The sequence below is a fragment of the Aplysia californica genome, unplaced genomic scaffold (assembly GCF_000002075.1).
Source record: "Aplysia californica isolate F4 #8 unplaced genomic scaffold, AplCal3.0 scaffold00871, whole genome shotgun sequence".
Lineage (NCBI taxonomy): Eukaryota > Metazoa > Mollusca > Gastropoda > Aplysiida > Aplysiidae > Aplysia > Aplysia californica.
In genome coordinates, this window is record NW_004798141.1 from 43,492 (window position 1) to 62,030 (window position 18,539).

At 38.9% G+C, this 18,539-nt stretch overlaps 3 protein-coding genes across 3 annotated transcripts in view; 2 read left to right on the plus strand and 1 right to left on the minus strand.

Moving 5' to 3' along the window:
• LOC101849800 (poly(A) RNA polymerase GLD2) overlaps window positions 1-7,591 on the plus strand; it is a 17,891-nt gene extending 10,300 nt beyond the window's left edge. The window contains exons 7-13 of the mRNA XM_005110280.3: window positions 93-159; window positions 553-629; window positions 1,013-1,141; window positions 2,942-2,988; window positions 4,071-4,207; window positions 5,863-5,966; window positions 6,629-7,591. Coding sequence (XP_005110337.1) covers window positions 93-159; window positions 553-629; window positions 1,013-1,141; window positions 2,942-2,988; window positions 4,071-4,207; window positions 5,863-5,966; window positions 6,629-6,768 — 701 coding nt within the window. The 3' untranslated portion in view covers window positions 6,769-7,591. The remainder of the gene's footprint in view (window positions 1-92; window positions 160-552; window positions 630-1,012; window positions 1,142-2,941; window positions 2,989-4,070; window positions 4,208-5,862; window positions 5,967-6,628) is intronic.
• Window positions 7,592-13,499: 5,908 nt separating this feature from the next.
• On the minus strand, window positions 13,500-14,425 carry LOC101850043 (histone H1-delta). Its single transcript, XM_005110281.3, has one exon. The coding sequence runs from the start codon at window positions 14,366-14,368 to the stop codon at window positions 13,814-13,816; it is 555 nt and encodes a 184-aa protein (XP_005110338.1). The 5' UTR covers window positions 14,369-14,425; the 3' UTR covers window positions 13,500-13,813.
• Window positions 14,426-17,021: 2,596 nt separating this feature from the next.
• Window positions 17,022-17,789, plus strand: LOC101851155 (histone H1-delta-like). The gene has a single exon (XM_005110284.3). It carries the CDS (start codon window positions 17,138-17,140, stop codon window positions 17,735-17,737), a length of 600 nt encoding a protein of 199 aa, XP_005110341.1. The 5' UTR covers window positions 17,022-17,137; the 3' UTR covers window positions 17,738-17,789.
• Window positions 17,790-18,539: the final 750 nt, after the last annotated feature.

Here is an 18,539-nt window from a genome sequence, read left to right on the forward strand (position 1 = left end):
GATCCTCTACATTGTTTATTTTAACACTCTAATTTGTATGAAAACGCTGCCCATTTTATTTGTTAAAATTTCTTCACCCTTTATTTTTTCAGCGTTTGTCCGCTCTCCACTTGTGATAAGAGCGAAAGTTCCCATCTTGAAATTTGAAGATCGTAATTCGTAAGTTTATTTTTTTATTCATAAAATGGTAGGATTCTTCTCTGTGTCTAGTGTGTTTTTGAAATCAGTCAAGTTTAGTTGGATCTCAACTGCAAAAGTGTTCAAAAGATTAGGATATTGCTCATGATGTACGCAAGGTTGTTTAAGCTCCCAGTGGCAAAGACACAATGTCATCAGGAAACGATATCAAAGCTCCCTATGGATAACAAATGGACATATTCTACTTTTCAGTTTGGTAATTATTTTTTTCTGTAGTATCCTGTAATTTTGATGGACAGATAAATATTGTAATAGCAAATATTTCAATAGCAGTACCCTATGTTTGGTACATACGTGTAAATAAAATGTTTATGAATGAATTTGTACAATGTCATGGGGAATATTTTGTTTCAGAGGAGTAGAATGTGATTTGAACATCAACAACACCATCGGCATCAGAAACACACATCTACTGCGACACTATGCATACAGTAAGTTTCTCTGTGCAAGCAATTAATTAATTTCAACTGCTTTGTGAAAAACTTTGTCGCACACTATTTTGAAAGATGATGAAGTGTTACACTTCTCAGTTGATTTGTGAATGTAAAGGCAATTAAATTTAAAAAATTCAGGTCACATATTTATGAATCATGTATTGTATTTGTATTCTTTGAGTCTGTGAACTCTGTTCTGTCAAGGAAGAAGCTTGTGATTTTTTTGTTAACATTCAAAGACTAATGTTTCCAATTGTTGATTAAATTTGTGTATAATTTTTTTTTCCCCTCGTTGAAATGATTCATTTTATTATTTATGACATGTGAACTCAGTGTGATAACAATGACCATTAAAAAAATATTTCTTTATGTTTTGCCAGTGGATTGGAGGGTTCGACCTCTCATGCTGTTCATCAAGCGCTGGGCAAGGTACCATGACATCAATGATGCCAGCAAGAAAACTATCTCCAGCTACTCCCTGTCTCTTATGCTCATTCACTATCTACAAGGTCTGTATTGGATTAACAGCTGTACTTTGTGACAATGAGTTTTGATTCACTGAGATGTGTTTTGCTTCATTACTTATTTTCATAAACTTTAAACGTAATCAGCTTCTGTAAGTTAAAAAAGTTTTTGGTAGTGTCATGTCTTTATTCAACAAATTTTCCTATACAAGTGTCATTTTCCATATTAAGGAGAATAAAACATGCCCAGTTGTCACTTAGTTACAGTTTTCAAAGGGTAAGTCTCATAAAATTCTCTTTTTGTTGGATGAATTTATTATAAAGTCTCTGGCTATGCAACCATGCTATGAAGTGAATTACCAAGGGGAGTAAGTACTCTTTCAAATTTCATTGAGTGATATTAGACCTGCTGTTTGCCGACAATCGTCTGAAATCCGACCCGCGAGCCGGCCGATGCTATGGCAAGGCCCACCTGTATTATAGTCAATGTGCGTAGTGCGAGGCCTGGCCGACTGCCAGCGCCCCCCTTTTTCTCCCGTCGGCTTTGTCGACACTTTCGTTTTCGTGCCGACGTCGGCGTTTCTGACATAATTGTCGGACCCGAGTAGAAATGCGAATATGGAAAAGGACAACGACCTAAATTATCTACTTTCAGTTTCGTGCTCGACCGGCCACTTTGAGTTTCATTTGTTGACTAATTCAATTGTTCAGATCATGTGGATTCATTCAAGTCCGACTCACTTGTTCTACTAGATCTAGATCTAGATATTTATAGATCATTATAGACCTCAATGGAGGATTCATATTCCAATTCTATTGTGTCAAACCCTATCATAGGTTGTGCTGTAATATTAATGTTGGTAAAAAGCATTTAATCGGGTGCGTGAATTATTTATTTTTTTAGAATCTAGATCTATATATGGAGGATTCATTATATTCCAATTCTATTGTGTTATTGTCTCAAACCCTAATAGAGCAATGTAGATGTAGGCCATATTATGCTCCTGACCTTGTTTGTTTTGGAGAGTGGTTTTGTTTTTTTTTAGATTAAATATTTTTTCATTTTGGACTTGTGCTGGCCTTTTTACATGAGGCCCGTTGCAGTTTCTTTTTTGAGGTAGGCCTAGGGGCAGGGTTAGGTCTCTTCTTTATTTTATTGTGTTTGTTGGGGTGGTCGCTCGTTACTCAGAAGTCCTTCCTTATGACACCCACCAAAGCTCTTGGGGGGGGGGGGTGCGCAAAATTTTCAGACAATCTGGTTGAGGCTCACATGCAGGTCTATGATATATAAACCGTGTCACATCTGATCTCCTGCAGAGGGTTGCATCCTTGTGCTGAGCTTGTCACCTGGTAGAAATCTTTTCTACGCTGAACAATAACAGACGACCTCCACCATAGTTATAATGGCACAGCTCTCTCACACTGTCTGCACACCACACATGGCTGGTCTCTGGCTTTTCTCGTTGTGCAATTCTGTCTCGCACTGTATCCATATACATTTTTTTCTCCCAAGTGAAGTCACAATCTCAACTAATGAAGGAGGGCATGTAGTGTTTGCTTTGTTTCCATCTGTTCCAAGTAAAGTTCGTAATTTTATTGCTGATCTCTCTTTCTGGCAGCAGCGCAGGAACTATTGTGCTATTAGTTTGATGAAATTGTCAATGAAACTCGCCCTTATGAGTGACAATTATTGTGTTAAAAAAATCTGATTCTAAGCTGCCAATGTTTTATGGGGCTCTGCTTTTATCCAGCTTGCAATTAACCAGAATCTACTGTATTTTTGTACTGAATGCTGTCACTGTCACTTTTCAATCTTATGCAAGTTTTTGCTTTGTATTTTCACAGCTGGTGTGAGACCTGCAGTGTTACCCTGTCTTCAAAATCTGCAGCCTGTAAGTCTTTACGAGTTGTAGTTGACTATCATTAGTTCATTTGTAATGTTTTTCTTTCATAGTTACAGTATTGATAGAATGAGGCTATTGTGTGTGTTTTTTGCTTCTAAAATGAAGTCTAACTTAGTCTGACGCATACCTGTCCAAGACAATCACGTGTTCAAAACTCCAGTTCCCATTTTCCCCTTGTGTTTTTAAAGAATATTACAATGACCCTGGCAAAGACAATCTCTTATCTCCTCGACAATGGATGGCCATCTTATACAACTTTATATCTTAACATTAACCCTTGAACTCTGCTGATCCTACTATACCCCCCTGCCTGGCCTCGTCGGCCCTTTTATGGAAATTTCACATGGGTCACAACAAATAGACCAGACAACAAATACGTCACACACAATAACAAAATATCCAGTTTTTCATTCCTTGAATTGTATTACAGAAAACTTCTGTTATGCCTGAAATAAACAACACCAACAAGAGTCCATTTAACTTCTGTGTGTATGAAACGATATTTTCGAGTAACACGCAAACAATATACAAACAATTTATTATCTCTGGCGTATTTGTGTTTGGTGTGGAAGCATGAAACAGGGTCCCAATCGAAGTATTTTGTAGATGGTTTGGGATGCTCCTGTCCTTTTCTCGCCACTTTTTCTGCATGTTGATGTACTGTTAGATCTGCAACTAAAAGATTTATGGCTACTATTCCTAGAACTAGAACCATTAGATTAAACAGTCTCCACTCTTACAACAGTTGTGATATTTGCTCCAGTTGACAAGCTTTATGGTAATTTGATGGTGACTTCCTTTAGCCCATAATAGCTATTTAAAAAAATAAAATAAAATAAAATTTGACCAAACTTAATGAAATGATACGAGTTTGTCAACTGCTGACTCTCGGCTTTCCATTGTTTGTTTGGGAAAATTATACTGGAGCTATCTAATTGATTATAATGCTAATTCCACATACACCTGGGGTCTGGCCACCAGGCGCATAGCACATCCAGTAAGTACGTGGGAACCAACACAATTGAGTTAATTGAAAAAATCAAATGAAAATATTGCACTTACTTCCACAGGACATGTTTAGCTCATCTAGAGATGTGCGCAAGCTTTCTCTGAGTATGGAGGATGTGGTGGACTTTTCTTCACAAAATGCAGCGACTCTGGGAGAACTCTTTCTAGGCTTTCTCAACTACTATGCAAATGTCTTCAAGTGAGTAACAAAATGTTGTGTTTTTTACTCTATCTGATAGATATGGGTTGTTTAGGAAAGTCACAGTCATTCAGTATAGAGGTGTATAAACAACAGTATATATATATTTGTGAGGCATCATGATGAAATCAGGCGCTCACCAAAATAATGAAATTAACACATTGCACCCTAAGGGCCTGGACGGGAAGTCCATTCCTAGATCTTAAGAAGGGGAAGGAACTCACCTCACGTAACTACTTGCGTTTAAAAAACACATTTTAAAAATACGAAACAAATTCCTGAAATCCTGAAAAAATAAAAGTGAAAAGAGAAATGGATGTAGTTTCTGAAAAATATTACTTTATGTAATCGCAAACTGTTGGAAGTGTTCTAACTTTACTTCAGTCGGGGTGTCCGACCCGTCGCTCTCGTCTCACCCTCAGCCTCGCGGTCGGGCCCGAGATCTAAATTCTAGATTTTCTACACGTTTGATCAATCTGAATCCCCTCAAACTCTTGCTACAACGTTTTCATCAAAATCGGAGTCATCTGATTTGTCACATGCTCGTTTTTGCTCAAATCAATCGTTTTTTCCTTTTTTAAACTCAATTGTGTCGCTTTTCAACAAGTTGAGACACCTTCGAAGTGTCGGTAACGCGATTGCACTTCGATCGCTTTTCGGTTTCAGACGAAAGAAGAAACTTTTTGCAATAACTGTGCAAATCAAATTCTCGGCCCCAGACAAGGCGAGACTTCGTTTCTAAAGATGCTAGGTCGGTGCGGGCGAGTTAGGGTGGATCGCATAAGGAAATTCTCATGCGAGTTAGGGTGTAATGTGTAAAGAAACTGTCATATTTTTTTTTGCCTTTTGTGCAGTTTTTTTTTTTTTTCTTGTCCATTTAAAAACACATTTCTATGTGGATTTTACTGAAAGACGTTGGTTGAAGGCACAAATTTGTACATTTTCATTTTTCAAGGACTATAGAAGCTACCAGACTTTGGCGGCCATTTTCTAGGTAATTTTACCTCCAAAACTGGGTGACCCCCACTTTCTTCAATGGCAAATATCTCAATTTCCATTCCAGATAGATGGTTAATTTTTTGTCACAAGCAAGGCAGATGAGCAAGCTTTATAATGGTACTAATAACTCCATGTATCCCAAAATTGACGAGCTCCTGATTCCACCACGTCGTGACACATATATGGGTGTACATGGGACCAAAATTCAAATTTTGTGTTTCTATATGTCATTTGATCCGGCAGTCATATCTGTAGTGGCATCACGCAAAAGAGTTTTCAGCATATTACATATTTTTAAGATTATGAAAATGTAATGGTTATGGGGGCTATTTTCGTGCATACTGACAATTTTCAAGAATTGGGAGAACAACAGTATTTCACACTTTCAACTTTGTCTCTGATGGAATGCCACAGTGGTCCCAAACTCCTGCTCCAAGTCTTACAAATATTCAGAAATGCAGAAAAATTAACAAATTTGTATCAATGACTGGAGGGGTCCCAAAAGGTGAATATTATTTTATTGTAATAAAATCTCTTTTGTTTTTAAATTACACTCTGTGAATGCATGTTTGGGGAAATTATTTTGTCACATTGTAAAATATGAAAAAAAAAGAGTAAATAGATCACATGCTTTCTTGGTTGTGTATCACTTACAGCTATGACGATGTGATAAGTATACGGATGGGCAAGAAACTGAATCCACGAGAAGCTTACCAGTGTGGGATTGACATCATGCAATGGAAAAATTTGCGCATTGAAGGTAAGTAATAGTAATACAGTGTGTCTGGAGAAGTGCTATGCTTTGGAGTGCTCTAGCTTTTACATTAATTAAAGAAGAAGTAGTGACATTATAACTTTAAGTGAAAATATAACATTATTCTTATTAACAGAACAATTGAATTTTTTAATATAATGTTGTAGCCTTCATCCAAGGAAAATGCTCTGGTGTGGTGTGCTTCTTCTTTCTTATCGAACATCCATCGTCCTTATCTCCCCTCCTTTTTTATGTTTGTTACTCTCTTGTAACACCTCTAATCCTCTGGCGCTCATATGGCCGTATGCAATTGCGAGCGCTGTAAAACCTCTACTTTAAAAAAAATCCAAGGAAAATGCCACTTAAGATTCAGATTTCCTCCTTGATTCAGCTGCAACAAGTTGATTTTTTAAAAGTTTTTGTTCCAAGCTGTACTTTTTCACAAAATCTCAAGTAATTTTTTTTCCCAAGTTTCTGTTTTTTGGGGAGAAAAATGTACCGTTTCTTTTTTATAATGGTAGCATGTTTGTATTAACTGAAAGTTTATTTCGTGGTTTGTTTGTTTGTTTTCTTGTTTTGTTTTTTTGACAGGTTTGTCTGTCTTTCTCTTGTGGAAAGTATGTTCATGGTTTCTGAGCATAATGCAATGTTCACAATTTTTGTTTCAGAACCCTTTGAGGGGTCAAATACAGCAAGATCAGTCTATGATGTGCATGTGTTTTGGAGGATATTGAGAGTAATCAGGGCCAGCTTCACCGCATTAAAACAGTCCAGAGATGTTGATTCGATACTTTCCAGACCATTCTAAATCCCCACTGATACTTTTTGATTTTGAACTGAGACATATGCTGACAGGACTATGGAACATTTGCTGGTTGTCATATTTATTTCTAATTGCTCCTCATTTGAAGAAATAAATGAAGTGTGAAGGTAGTATGAACTGGGTTTTGTTGCTATATATGCTACCGGGTACTTTAAAATGAATGGTGAGTAAGTCAATTTTTCAAAACTTGTGAGATATTCTCTTGTAGCTGTACTAAGCATAGTATAATAATGTTCTGTTTTCAGTGTCAAGGAAGACACCAGAAATCTTTTCATGCTATTCAGTTGAACTTTCTATTGAATTTTGATTATACTTTTACTACCTTCGTGGCTATCGCCTTCAAGCAAGAGACCAAGGGACTTTTGCATATTAGAGAATGTTTTGAAAGGTTTTTTAAAATTCAGTCTGAAGTCTGTATGCATAAAAAAGACATTCAAAAGCTGCACTAACCTGAATGAGGCTTATTGGCATTTATATATATAAATCTGTGGGGAAAGTTACCAGAATACAGCTTACTAAAAAATGGGGTATTGACCCATCTGTCAAGGATGAATTACTAATGGATAGCTGATATGGAATTTTCATTGTGTTTGTCACCCTGTATGGACTTGACAGTGGTTCTTTAACAAATAGCATTATGTGCATATTTTGATCTTAGATCTTTCCTACTTTTTTGTTAGTATAATACAGTTGAGCACAGATATCTTGAACACATCAGGTTGACAAATGTGTTTGACACATCCGTAATTTGAGTGTACCACCGTGATAACCAAATATAAGATCTGTTACATATATATGCGGAAAAAAATCAAAAGAAGTAACTGTGACTTCCTTGCCATCATGGAAAAAACCTGGTATACAATGATGGAAGAATAGAAAGATGAATAGTATGTGCATCTTGTTCGGTGTCAAAACAAGAGAAAAGAAGACAGTGATGCTGATGTAATCGACACTGGTCAGAGCACTCCACCCATGCTACCATGTTTATTCGTTTTCCAATCCATACCGTCAGACAACCACATATACACACACGTGTAAATAAACACATACATAATTTTCACACCATGTGGCCAAATACAATGCCACACGGTCTTTGTTTTGATATCACCTAGCATGTGCCATGATATGTCTTGATAACAGCAGTGTGTGAACCTCTGTGCAGGTTTGAGCCCTGTGGGTTCGTTGCACTTTCAATGGTGATGGGTGTGTGCGATTTGAATGTATGACAGTTGTGAGGAATAATTTCACCAGGTTTTTTCAAGGTACATAACAGTTCGGCAAATCCGTACGGGTGTTTGAGAACACCGTGTTGTCAAATGTATAGAGAATATTATATAGTGGTTCGGTTGGGGAATGGCATTTGGTATGAGCTGTCTGTGATTTCAAGTTTTAGTTGTTTGTGCTGTCTGTGCTCGATTGTTACCGCGTGGGCAATCTTCAATCACTGATACAGTCTATTCCTGTCTGTCATTTCTCTTTGTTCTTGAGATTTTTAGGCAGCTATCATAAGATGTTTCTTCTGTCACTTGTAATTCTGTATAGACCTTTTACTGTATCACATGGCTGTTTTGTTGAGAAGTTTGAAGGGCGTGAGCTACAATATTTTTCCCTCTTTTTTTATTGTAGTGTTTCTCTGCCATGTGCAATATATGACAATACGGAACATGCATGTACTCTTGTTTGGTGAATTTCTTAGTGTGGGGTTCATGACCTGTTTTCTCTCACTCAAGGAAATTGCCAAATTTCTGTCTGGCTATGGAAGCTTCGTTTTGCCATGCAAATAATAATAATAATAATACAACCAATTGCAGGAATAAAGAAATGAAAAGTTACAATGAATGTAACTTTTATTTTTGTTAAGGTGTATGTATATAATTTCTAATGGTTTTGACTTGACAGGAAGTTGAAAGAATGTTTGTCCACATGACAGATGTGTCCAGTGTAAAAGATTGAATTTTATTTTCAGCATGCAGTTTTCAACCTCATAATACTGATATTCTTCTTCTCTAATTTCTGTGTTCCAATGGGGGGGCTTTTGTAAAAGAAGGCACTCATTTGTTCTTTCATCCCTCACTTGTAACAGATCAGCCACATGCACCTTGTACTTGTATTACAGTATTACATCCGGTGTACCAATGTCTGTGGTGGAGCGGTTAGGTAGTTCACTTTAGTGGGAAGAAAATTTTAACGGAGTATCTCCTCAGCCTTTCTGCTAGGATGTTGTATCCTTCTCAGTTCGGGTTGGTCCTGATAGACAGGGTTGGAAGCCTCCTTCCTGAATGATCTATGATGGGGGCGTAAAAAACTTCATGGGCCTTCGGCATATTGTGGTAGAATAGAGTGGCCAGTTCCTTTCCACGCCACCTTTACTTCCCCAACTCGAAGTCAGGTAGCGTACCCATTACTGCTGGGAGGGCAAGAGGGGGCCAAAAAAATCTGTGTCCGAACCGAGGCTCGAAACCGGACCTTTCACTTTGGAGACGAGCGCAGCGCTAACCGCTCCTCCACCGCACCCTCAAGAGTACTTTTTTCTTACAATTACTGATAGTTCTGTGATCTATGAGAGCACCTTCTCCTTAAGTTACCTGTTGTTGTATGTTCTTTAGTTCTTTCCTAAACTTTTGTTTGATATGACATGTCTTGAGTTTAAGAGAACTTTGATTTAATTATATATTATATGTTCCAACTAGTGACATACTGGTAGGCCTACATAGTGTACATAACAACATTCATCATACGGTCTTGTCAATATCAAATGGAGCTTAATACTAATACACATGCTGAGACATGGGTCGTGTCAGAATTGTCTTTTGCTCCATTGTCTTTTTCATGCATTCATGCAAACATAGCATGAATGTGTAGGATTAAATATTCCCTGTTTCTGTGTCTCTACTCTCAGTAGGGTAGTACAGTCATGACTCATTCATATAATTTTGACCTTTTCAATCATTTGTTTCAACGATAAAGAGGTGAATGTGAAATGCAGTGAAAGTGAAAAGGAGAGATGCTATTCTGAATTCTGTGCAGACTTTTCGTGCGAAATGAAAATAAAACATCAATGATACAAAATTGTTTTTCTTCATTCAAATTTTGTTTAGCAGCGTAAAAATTAATTCTCTTTAACTTTAACCAATGATTCATGTGTGACGTGTGTCATCCTCTCTAAGGCCATCATCTACCATAATTTCTATCTATCATGCCTTCAATACACTGTGCCAAAAAGCATTCAACTTTTCACCTTCCCTCCTCTGACGCATCATAATATTAAAAGTTAAATAAAATGTGTACACATTTACACCATTACTTGTCCATATGTTTATAATGGAGTTTGTCAATCTGATTTGCTGTATAGAACAGTGACCAGAAGACTAACAATAACAAAGACTGCTGAGAGGTCAAAACCATCAAACATAGGATGCAAATGTGAAACATTAGTGGTTTGGGCCACTGTTATACATGTAGCCGGCCAAGCATGTCTGTCAGAATGCCTGAAGGTATAGTGCAAAAATATAACAGAACTTTTGTACTAGTATAACGTGTCAAGAGTTCGGACTGATTGATTTTTGTTATAAATACTTATAAGCCTGCTAAAGCTGAAATCCTGTTATATAGCCATGACTGTTACTACATGTACTGTTATAAGTGGATCCACTGTGACTGTAGGTCTACACCACGTGTAGGTGTAATTGATGCACATGTATGGAGACCTTGGTGCTTTCTCGTCGTATCTCCATTTTTAATAACAGTGAAAACAGTTCTTAACAAAGAGTGAGCTTAGAAGAAGTTACATTTTCTGACTGTTTAAAAAAAAGGATATATACGACAAGAAAGCACTGAGGTCGCGGTATCATGTACCTGTATCAAGTATCATGTTTTGTTCTGAGTTTTCCTCATGGAAACGTTTCGCTTGTGCATAAAAAAAGTGCTTCACTCTGAAAAAGTAAATAGTATCTGAATGTGAAGGTTTTCATCAGCCCTTCACTTGATTTTAATGACATGTGATAGCAGCCAAGCTCCTGACAAACCTTGTTGGAGAGCAGAAAGTCATGTGAGGCTTCACGAATTAGAAATGCTGAAGCCACGAGAGAAGTGGAAATGAAGCTCATAAGAATGTGCCAAACTATTTTCTGCCAGAACTGGTTTCATTGGCCAGTCTAAAGTCTGTTGTCACAATAGACTTAGACAAGCGACAGGTCATTTTTTACTTTAAAATCATTTTCTCGTTTTCCCCTTAATCTTAATTAAGAAATCTACACATTCTCAGACTCGGACACTGATAAACTACAAGATGTTGGTGTTAAGTTACCTGTGCAGCTATAATGATGTATTATTACCTTTATGTTGTATTAGAATGGTTGTCTTTATTTTTTGTATGTATTCAACGTATTCTACCCAAGTACATTATTGTAAGGAATGTAGTAGTAAGTGTAGACCTACACATTTATTACAGTGGATCCCACTATAAGCTATGGTTATGGACTTGGTTTTCGCTAAAGCAGGCTTTCTTCATAATGTATTATAATAAATCACAAGTCTGATCTCGTAAAATTTTAAATGATTTATTTGTGGTTGGAAAAGTTAGGTAGCATTCAGACCGACTTGCTCAGAGAGAGAATATAATTCAAACTAACAACAGTGGTCCAACCATCAACAAAATCCTTAAAACGAACACAAAACAGGGAAAAAAAGGAAACCAAATTTCGACAAATCGCATTGTAGCCTATCTGTGACCCACAATAATAGGCCTATAATGTTTGTGTTCGCATTAAAGTGCATCCTGCTTTCGGTTCCTCCCTCCCTTGTAAGTTAACAGGATAAAATACCCGGAGTATACATGTGTATGACTTCATGTATCCTCTGACTGACGAGCATAGGGGGAAAATTTCAGTGGTACCCGACTAGAAGAACAGGACCAGACCAGCAGGACCGACGTGATGTCCTTCTTGTTAAAGTTAAAGTTATAGCCCAAATTTCTGCTTGTAAGTGGATCACGTTTAATACATGACACTGTTAATTATTTTAATGAAAGGGTTCGTTTGTACTATTACAAATTACATTACCCACACCATGTACATAAGTAGGCCTACCAATTTATCTGTTTTTCCGCTCCTCTCCTTTCCACTTCATCCTTCCTATTTTTCTTTTTCTACGTAACAGTAACAAACATGTAGTAACTATATTAGTCCCATTGAGTTTGACCAGACATCATTTGAGATGCACAGGTAGCCTATAGAAGATAATAGGCCAACATTGTATTTGCGTAACATTTATTTAGCTTACTGCAGGCTCCATGTTACAGCTATTCGTAATCAATACACAAATTTTAATTATTACATATACAATGTAGGCTATAGAACTGTGTAGTGGCGTCGGTGGCCTAGTGGTTAGGCTCTCGGACTCGCAACCGTAAGGTCGTGGGTTCGAATCCCGTCAAGGGCCCGACGTTGTGTCCTTGGGAAAGGCACTTTACACGAATTTTCCTCACTCCACCCAGGTGGGAATGGGTACCCGGCTATAGACAGCGAAAGATCTTGTCAGTTTGTTATTGTTTGAGCGCTTAATCGGCTGCTTGCACTGTATGCTTCCCGGGAAGCTGAGAATGATTCGGAGTGTTCTATGGTCTGCTGGGGTAATAATATAGTGTAAAGCGCATAGAGCCTGCTGCTGAGCGGGGATATAATGCGCTATACAAATGCTATCTATTATTATTATTATTATTAACTGCCATAGTAAATTGGAAAAGGAACATGCGTGGCGAATGCAGAGAAGTTGATCAAGCAAGCCCATTTACTACATGTACATGTATTATTATTAATTTTCATTCAGTCCTGTTCCCGTTACACAAGTTTCGATACAGTACTCCACCAGAACACAATTGAATGTGACGCTGTAGTACCAGACCTTGGGCACTCGAGTCACTGTAATTGTAAGACGAGAATAGACGCCTAATGGTGGATTAACACATTAATTAACACTTCACAACACCAACACAGTGCTTCCAGCTTTTCCTCTCCCTCACCTGCATACATGAGTAACAGAAGTATAGTTACGGTATGATGATGACGCACGATCATATAAAAAGTTAGGCCTCTTGTGATTCATGGTTTGCTCCATTTTTTTTCTTGATCATTTGAGTTACGAGTTTGTCAGTGTTTGGACTACTTTAATAACGCAGGAGCCGAGAATGCCTATTCTGAACTGAATGCTTTCTCATAATAATAAAACGAATTTTTAATATCAGAACGGACTCGAGGTTGTAAGCCGAAATCCTGTACGGAAATGATAAAATCCTTGCGATTGCGAGACTGTTAAAATTTAACTGTTTGTGGCACCCACTGTGTACGTCTGCAGGGACCAACACACATATTTGCAGTTTGGCGTTAGCCTACATAAAGTTTGGGTGAGTTTGATTTTACACAGAAACGCAGAGAAAAGAGACAGCGAGAAAAGGAGATGGATGGAGGGTTGGGGAACCTTTCAACTCTCACCCCCAAGTAGATCTACATTGTTGCAGTTGTACGTACATAGTACATGTAGGCTACATGACATCATGTACAAGTAAATCTTGACCTTGCTTTCATCAAACCAGTCCCTATGACTATGAAGACCGGGAAGGCAGACTTTCAAGTTCAAGACAGTGTGCTCATGAGGCAAGTGACACCATCCAGCCACTACATTTAACTCATCCCTTGATGAATCGTGATGTTTTAGTTTTACACGTAGTCGTAGCCCACTGAGGTAATCATGTTCGTCCCTGGGGGAGCGGTTTCAACGCAGTGACTAATTTGGGGATCGGGTAGCCTAACTGGAAAGTGCATTGCTAGAAAAGTGTAGAGCCCACTCCATCGTGAAAGATGATACATGTATATAGGCCTACTAATTCTAATAGGAAAGCAGAAAAAGAGGACAAAGCACCCGGCACACCGAATTTTGGTTTGGTTTCATCTCAAGACTAAAGTTTCCAACCATCTGGAGGAATGGGGTGGTCCTGAAAAGGACCAGTCAGCCGTGAAACTGGAACAAAACCAATTTACTTCTTGGCGGCAGCTTTCTTTGCTGCTGGCTTCTTGGCTACTTTAGGCTTGGCAGCCTTTTTGGCAGGGCTCTTGGTAGCTTTTTTAGGCTTGGCAGCAGCTTTTTTAGTGGCTGGTTTCTTGGCAGCAGCCTTCTTTGGAGACTTTGGTTTCTTGGCAGCGGCTTTCTTGGGTTTCGCGGCTTTCTTGGGAGATTTGGGTTTCTTGGCAACTTTCTTGACGGGTTTCTTCTCAATTTTCTTGTCTCCCAGACGGAAAGAACCGGCAGCACCAGTGCCCTTTGCTTGTTTTAGAGTGCCATCTTTGACACCAGCTCTCAGAGCAGTCTTGACACGAGCGTTGACGGCAGTTGGGTTATCCCCGACTTTGTAGTTGGCAATAATGTACTTGAGGATAGCCTGGCGAGATGAACCACCGCGCTCTTTCAGTGCAGAGATGGCGGCAGCGACCATCACCTTGTACTGAGGGTGAGCAGCGGGAGCTTTTGGCTTGGATGGAGCCTTCTTCTTGGGAGCAGCCTTGGCTGGGGTAGCAACAGCAGCGTCAGACATGACTTTATAATAATAATGAAAAAGGTAGCCTAGTGTGAAAAATTAATGTGGAGCGTCTGTCGACTGTCGATGGAATGATTCGAATGACAAATTTCGGAGCGAGGTAGCGTTATATTCCCCCCGCGCGGACGTCCGAGAGAGCATCTACGTCACAGCGTTTTTTCGAGTCGGTACAATGTTTTGTATTTCGTTGCGCATTGCAATTCTGTGCAAGGGCGGGCGAATTTATGCCCTACAATTTTTTTATGATTCATTAAACATTTTTACAATAAAACGCTTGGTTAAATAAATGATTACAGAAGCTCACTGCATTGTTTTCCGAGCGTGTTCTTTCGTGTGTTGCTTGAAAATCAAGTTTCTCAGTCGACGATGTGTACACTCGTCCTTAGATCTACATTGACATCGTTCAAAATTACTTTAAAAACTTTTCTATGGTACTTTCTGCTTTCTATTCTGTAATCATTAGTCAGATACCTATTTTTACCAAATATTTAAATAAATGTACGTATTTTAAGCTTCTAGTAAACGTATTCTTACTTGTTTAGCTTCGGTGTGCTTGTTTAGCTTCGGTGTGCCAACACAATACCGACAATTGAGTCAGAGTTGTCTATGAAGAATTAAGACTATTATTTCACATTCCCTAATAAAAAGATGCAATCAAATGATAATTATTGACAAGTGGGAGTATTGTCTATGGTTAATTGTTGTAAACTATAAAAAAAAAAAAGAACACTTGGGTTGACAAAACCCTCTTTTTCGGGGACTGTTTTCGATTAGCAAGCCAACTCAAGGAAAAGATGGCCGCGGAAGGAGGGAAATTGTTCCTGAGCTTATTAATTTTGGCCTTCGGTCTATTCAGTGTTCTTACATTTTTCTTCTTTATCGGCAAAAAAATTCAAATTTGTTATTTACAGTATATTTTTCTAAAAGATATATTGTAATAAAACGGGGATTAGAAGACGACAGCTGTCTACACCCAAGAGGGAATCATAGTATGTCACCCGACGACTGACCCATGAGATTGGAGGTTGAGCTGCTTTGTTTATTTGTGGAATAATCTTTGTGTAACAAATTTTTTTTTAAATAAGATAAAGGACAGAAGGTTGTCCATAGATCTAATTTCAACAGAGAACATAGTTTAAATTTAAGTCTGTTTCACCTCACAAAGGAACGTTCATAGGGCGCAATTTATTCGATTGACTCCTCGGTTGGGATGTTTTCGGGCTTCAACCCTCAGCTCGCAGTGTTAAAATTGAAGGAAGGACCTTAGGCCTAGGCTAATTAGATCTATAGCATAGGCTGAAAATTGTACATACCTAGACGGTCAGAGAAGAATAGGTACATACGTATACAGTACAATGTACATCAAGTATTTTATTCTATGCCAGTCAGCATTATAATAATATTTGTGTTCTGACGAAAATATGTGGATTATTTCGGTGGAAAAACGTCTTGTCCTATTGTTGCTTTTGAGGTTGGTCTCTACACACCAAGGAAGTTATATTTAGTGTTTTTTCCGTACTTTACAACAATATAATATAATTATGGGCCTTTGCATGATCTTTTTTTCTCAAAATGTTTATAGATATTGTATAGAGATCTAAGAGTCTTGCAAGACTGTACACTAAAAGAATCGAATAAATTGCGCCCCTATAAACGTTCCTTTGTGAGATAAAACATACTTAAATTAAATTTGATTTATGTTCTCTGTCAAAATTAGATAGGCCCTATATATACAACTTTTTGTCTTAAAATTATTTTTTTCACAAAGATTCCACCAAAAACAAGTACAATGTATATCAGCTCAACCTCTTGGGAATAAAAACCTGTCGTCTTCTAATCCCCATTCCTTAACAATCTTTTAGAAACAGATACTGTAGGCTAAATACAAAATCTAAATTTTTAGCCGATAAAGAATAATAATATAAAAGAACACTGAATAGACAGACCGAATGCAAAAGCGATTAAATTCCCTCCTTCCGCGGCCATCTTTTCCTTGAGTTGGCTTGCTAATCGGAAACAGTAGTCCCCTAAAAAGGGGTTTTGTCAACCCATGTGTTCTTTATTTAAAGGTTAGAACAATTAACCATAGACAACACCCCCACTTGTCAATAATTATCATTCGATTGTATCTTCTTATTCGGGAATGTGAAATAATAGTCTTAATTCTTCATAAACAACTCAACTCAAATTGTCGGTATTGTGTTGGCACACCGAAGCCAAACAAGTAAGAAAACGTTCACTAGAAGCTTAAAATACGTACATTTATTTAAATATTTGGTAAAAATAGGTATCTGACTAATGCTTACAGAATAGAAAGCAGAAAGTACCATGGAAAAGTTTTTAAAGTTATTTTGAACGACGTCAATGTAAGGACGAGTGTACACATCGTCGACTGAGAAACTTGATTTTCAAGCAACACACGAAAGAACACGCTCGGAAAACAATGCAGTGAGCTTCTGTAATCATTTATTTAACCAAGCGTTCTATTGTAAAAATGTTTAATGAATCATAGAAAAATTGTAGGGCATAAATTCGCCCGCCCTAGCACAGAATTGCAATGCGCAACGAAATACAAAACATTGTCCCGGCTCGAAAAAACGCTGTGACGTAGATGCTCTCTCGGACGTCCGCGCGGGGGGAATATAACGCTACCTCGCTCCGAAAGTTGTCATTCGAATTATTCCATCGACAGTCGACAGACGCTCCACACTGTTCTTGTGTTATATTAATTTTGCACACTAGGCTACCTTTCATTATTATAAAGTCATGTCTGACGTTGCTGTTGCTACCACCCCAGCCAAGGCTGCACCCAAGAAGAAGGCTCCATCCAAGCCAAAAGCTCCCGCTGCTCACCCTCAGTACAAGGTGATGGTCGCTGCCGCCATCTCTGCACTGAAAGAGCGCGGTGGTTCATCTCGCCAGGCTATCCTCAAGTACATTATTGCCAACTACAAAGTCGGGGATAACCCAACTGCCGTCAACGCTCGTGTCAAGACTGCTCTGAGAGCTGGTGTCAAAGATGGCACTCTAAAACAAGCAAAGGGCACTGGTGCTGCTGGTTCTTTCCGTCTGGGAGACAAGAAAGTTGAGAAAAAACCCGTCAAGAAAGTTGCCAAGAAACCCAAATCTCCTAAGAAAGTTGCCAAGAAACCCAAATCTCCCAAGAAAGTCGCAAAACCCAAGAAGCCAAAGTCTCCAAAGAAGGCTGCTGCCACTGCCAAGAAACCGGCCGCTAAAAAAGCTGCTGCCAAGCCTAAAAAAGCTACCAAGAGCCCTGCCAAGAAGGCTGCCAAGCCTAAAGTAGCCAAGAAGCCAGCAGCAAAGAAAGCTGCCGCCAAGCCCAAGAAGTCCGCAGCTAAGAAGTAAATTGGTTTTGTTCCAGTTTCGCGGCTGACTGGTCCTTTTCAGGACCACCCCATTCCTCCAGATGGTTGGAATCTTAGGTCTTGAGTTGAAATTGAAACCAAACCAACACTCGGTGTGCCGGGTGCTAGTGCTGTATATGTCCTCAGTCCTCTTCTGCTTTCCCACTAAAGTTAGATCTATCTTTCACGACGGTGTAGGCTCTTCACTTTTCCATCAGTGGTCTTTAATGTCGCGCGAAGCACAAGGCCCATCCTAGATTCCTAGCTAAACACATCATACAATTTGTATTGCTAGATCTAGTGTGCCTCTTAACTTAATACATGTAACATGTATTATGGGCCCCAAAGCCAAGTGGATGCGCGAGGCTTAGCCTACGGAAGGGGTGGGGGCTATACGTTCTTAATTAAGAATCTTATACGATCTCTGATCGTCTAGGGTGGGTGGGAACGCGATGCATGCTGTGTGAAACTGGAAGGGTAGGTTTAGATCATTAGTCGAGATCGAGACCTTCATTTTTTTTCAATTTTCTTTTCTTCCCCTGATCAGAAAATCCAAGCTCCCGCCTTTACTGCAGGCCTACATCTTTTTAAAAGGAAAAGAAAGATCATCAAAATGGTTGAATTCGCGTGAAAATCGAATCATATCGTACCGGGTGCCCATTGCGGTTGGGATCGCCGATCAGGTCGGGTCGGGTCGGGTCATATCAGGGACGATCGCCCGACGAGGCAACGACTGAACGAGTCGGTCGCGATCGGGTGCTACTGTAGCCGCTTTTGCACCTCCAATCTGGCTGGCAAACCGC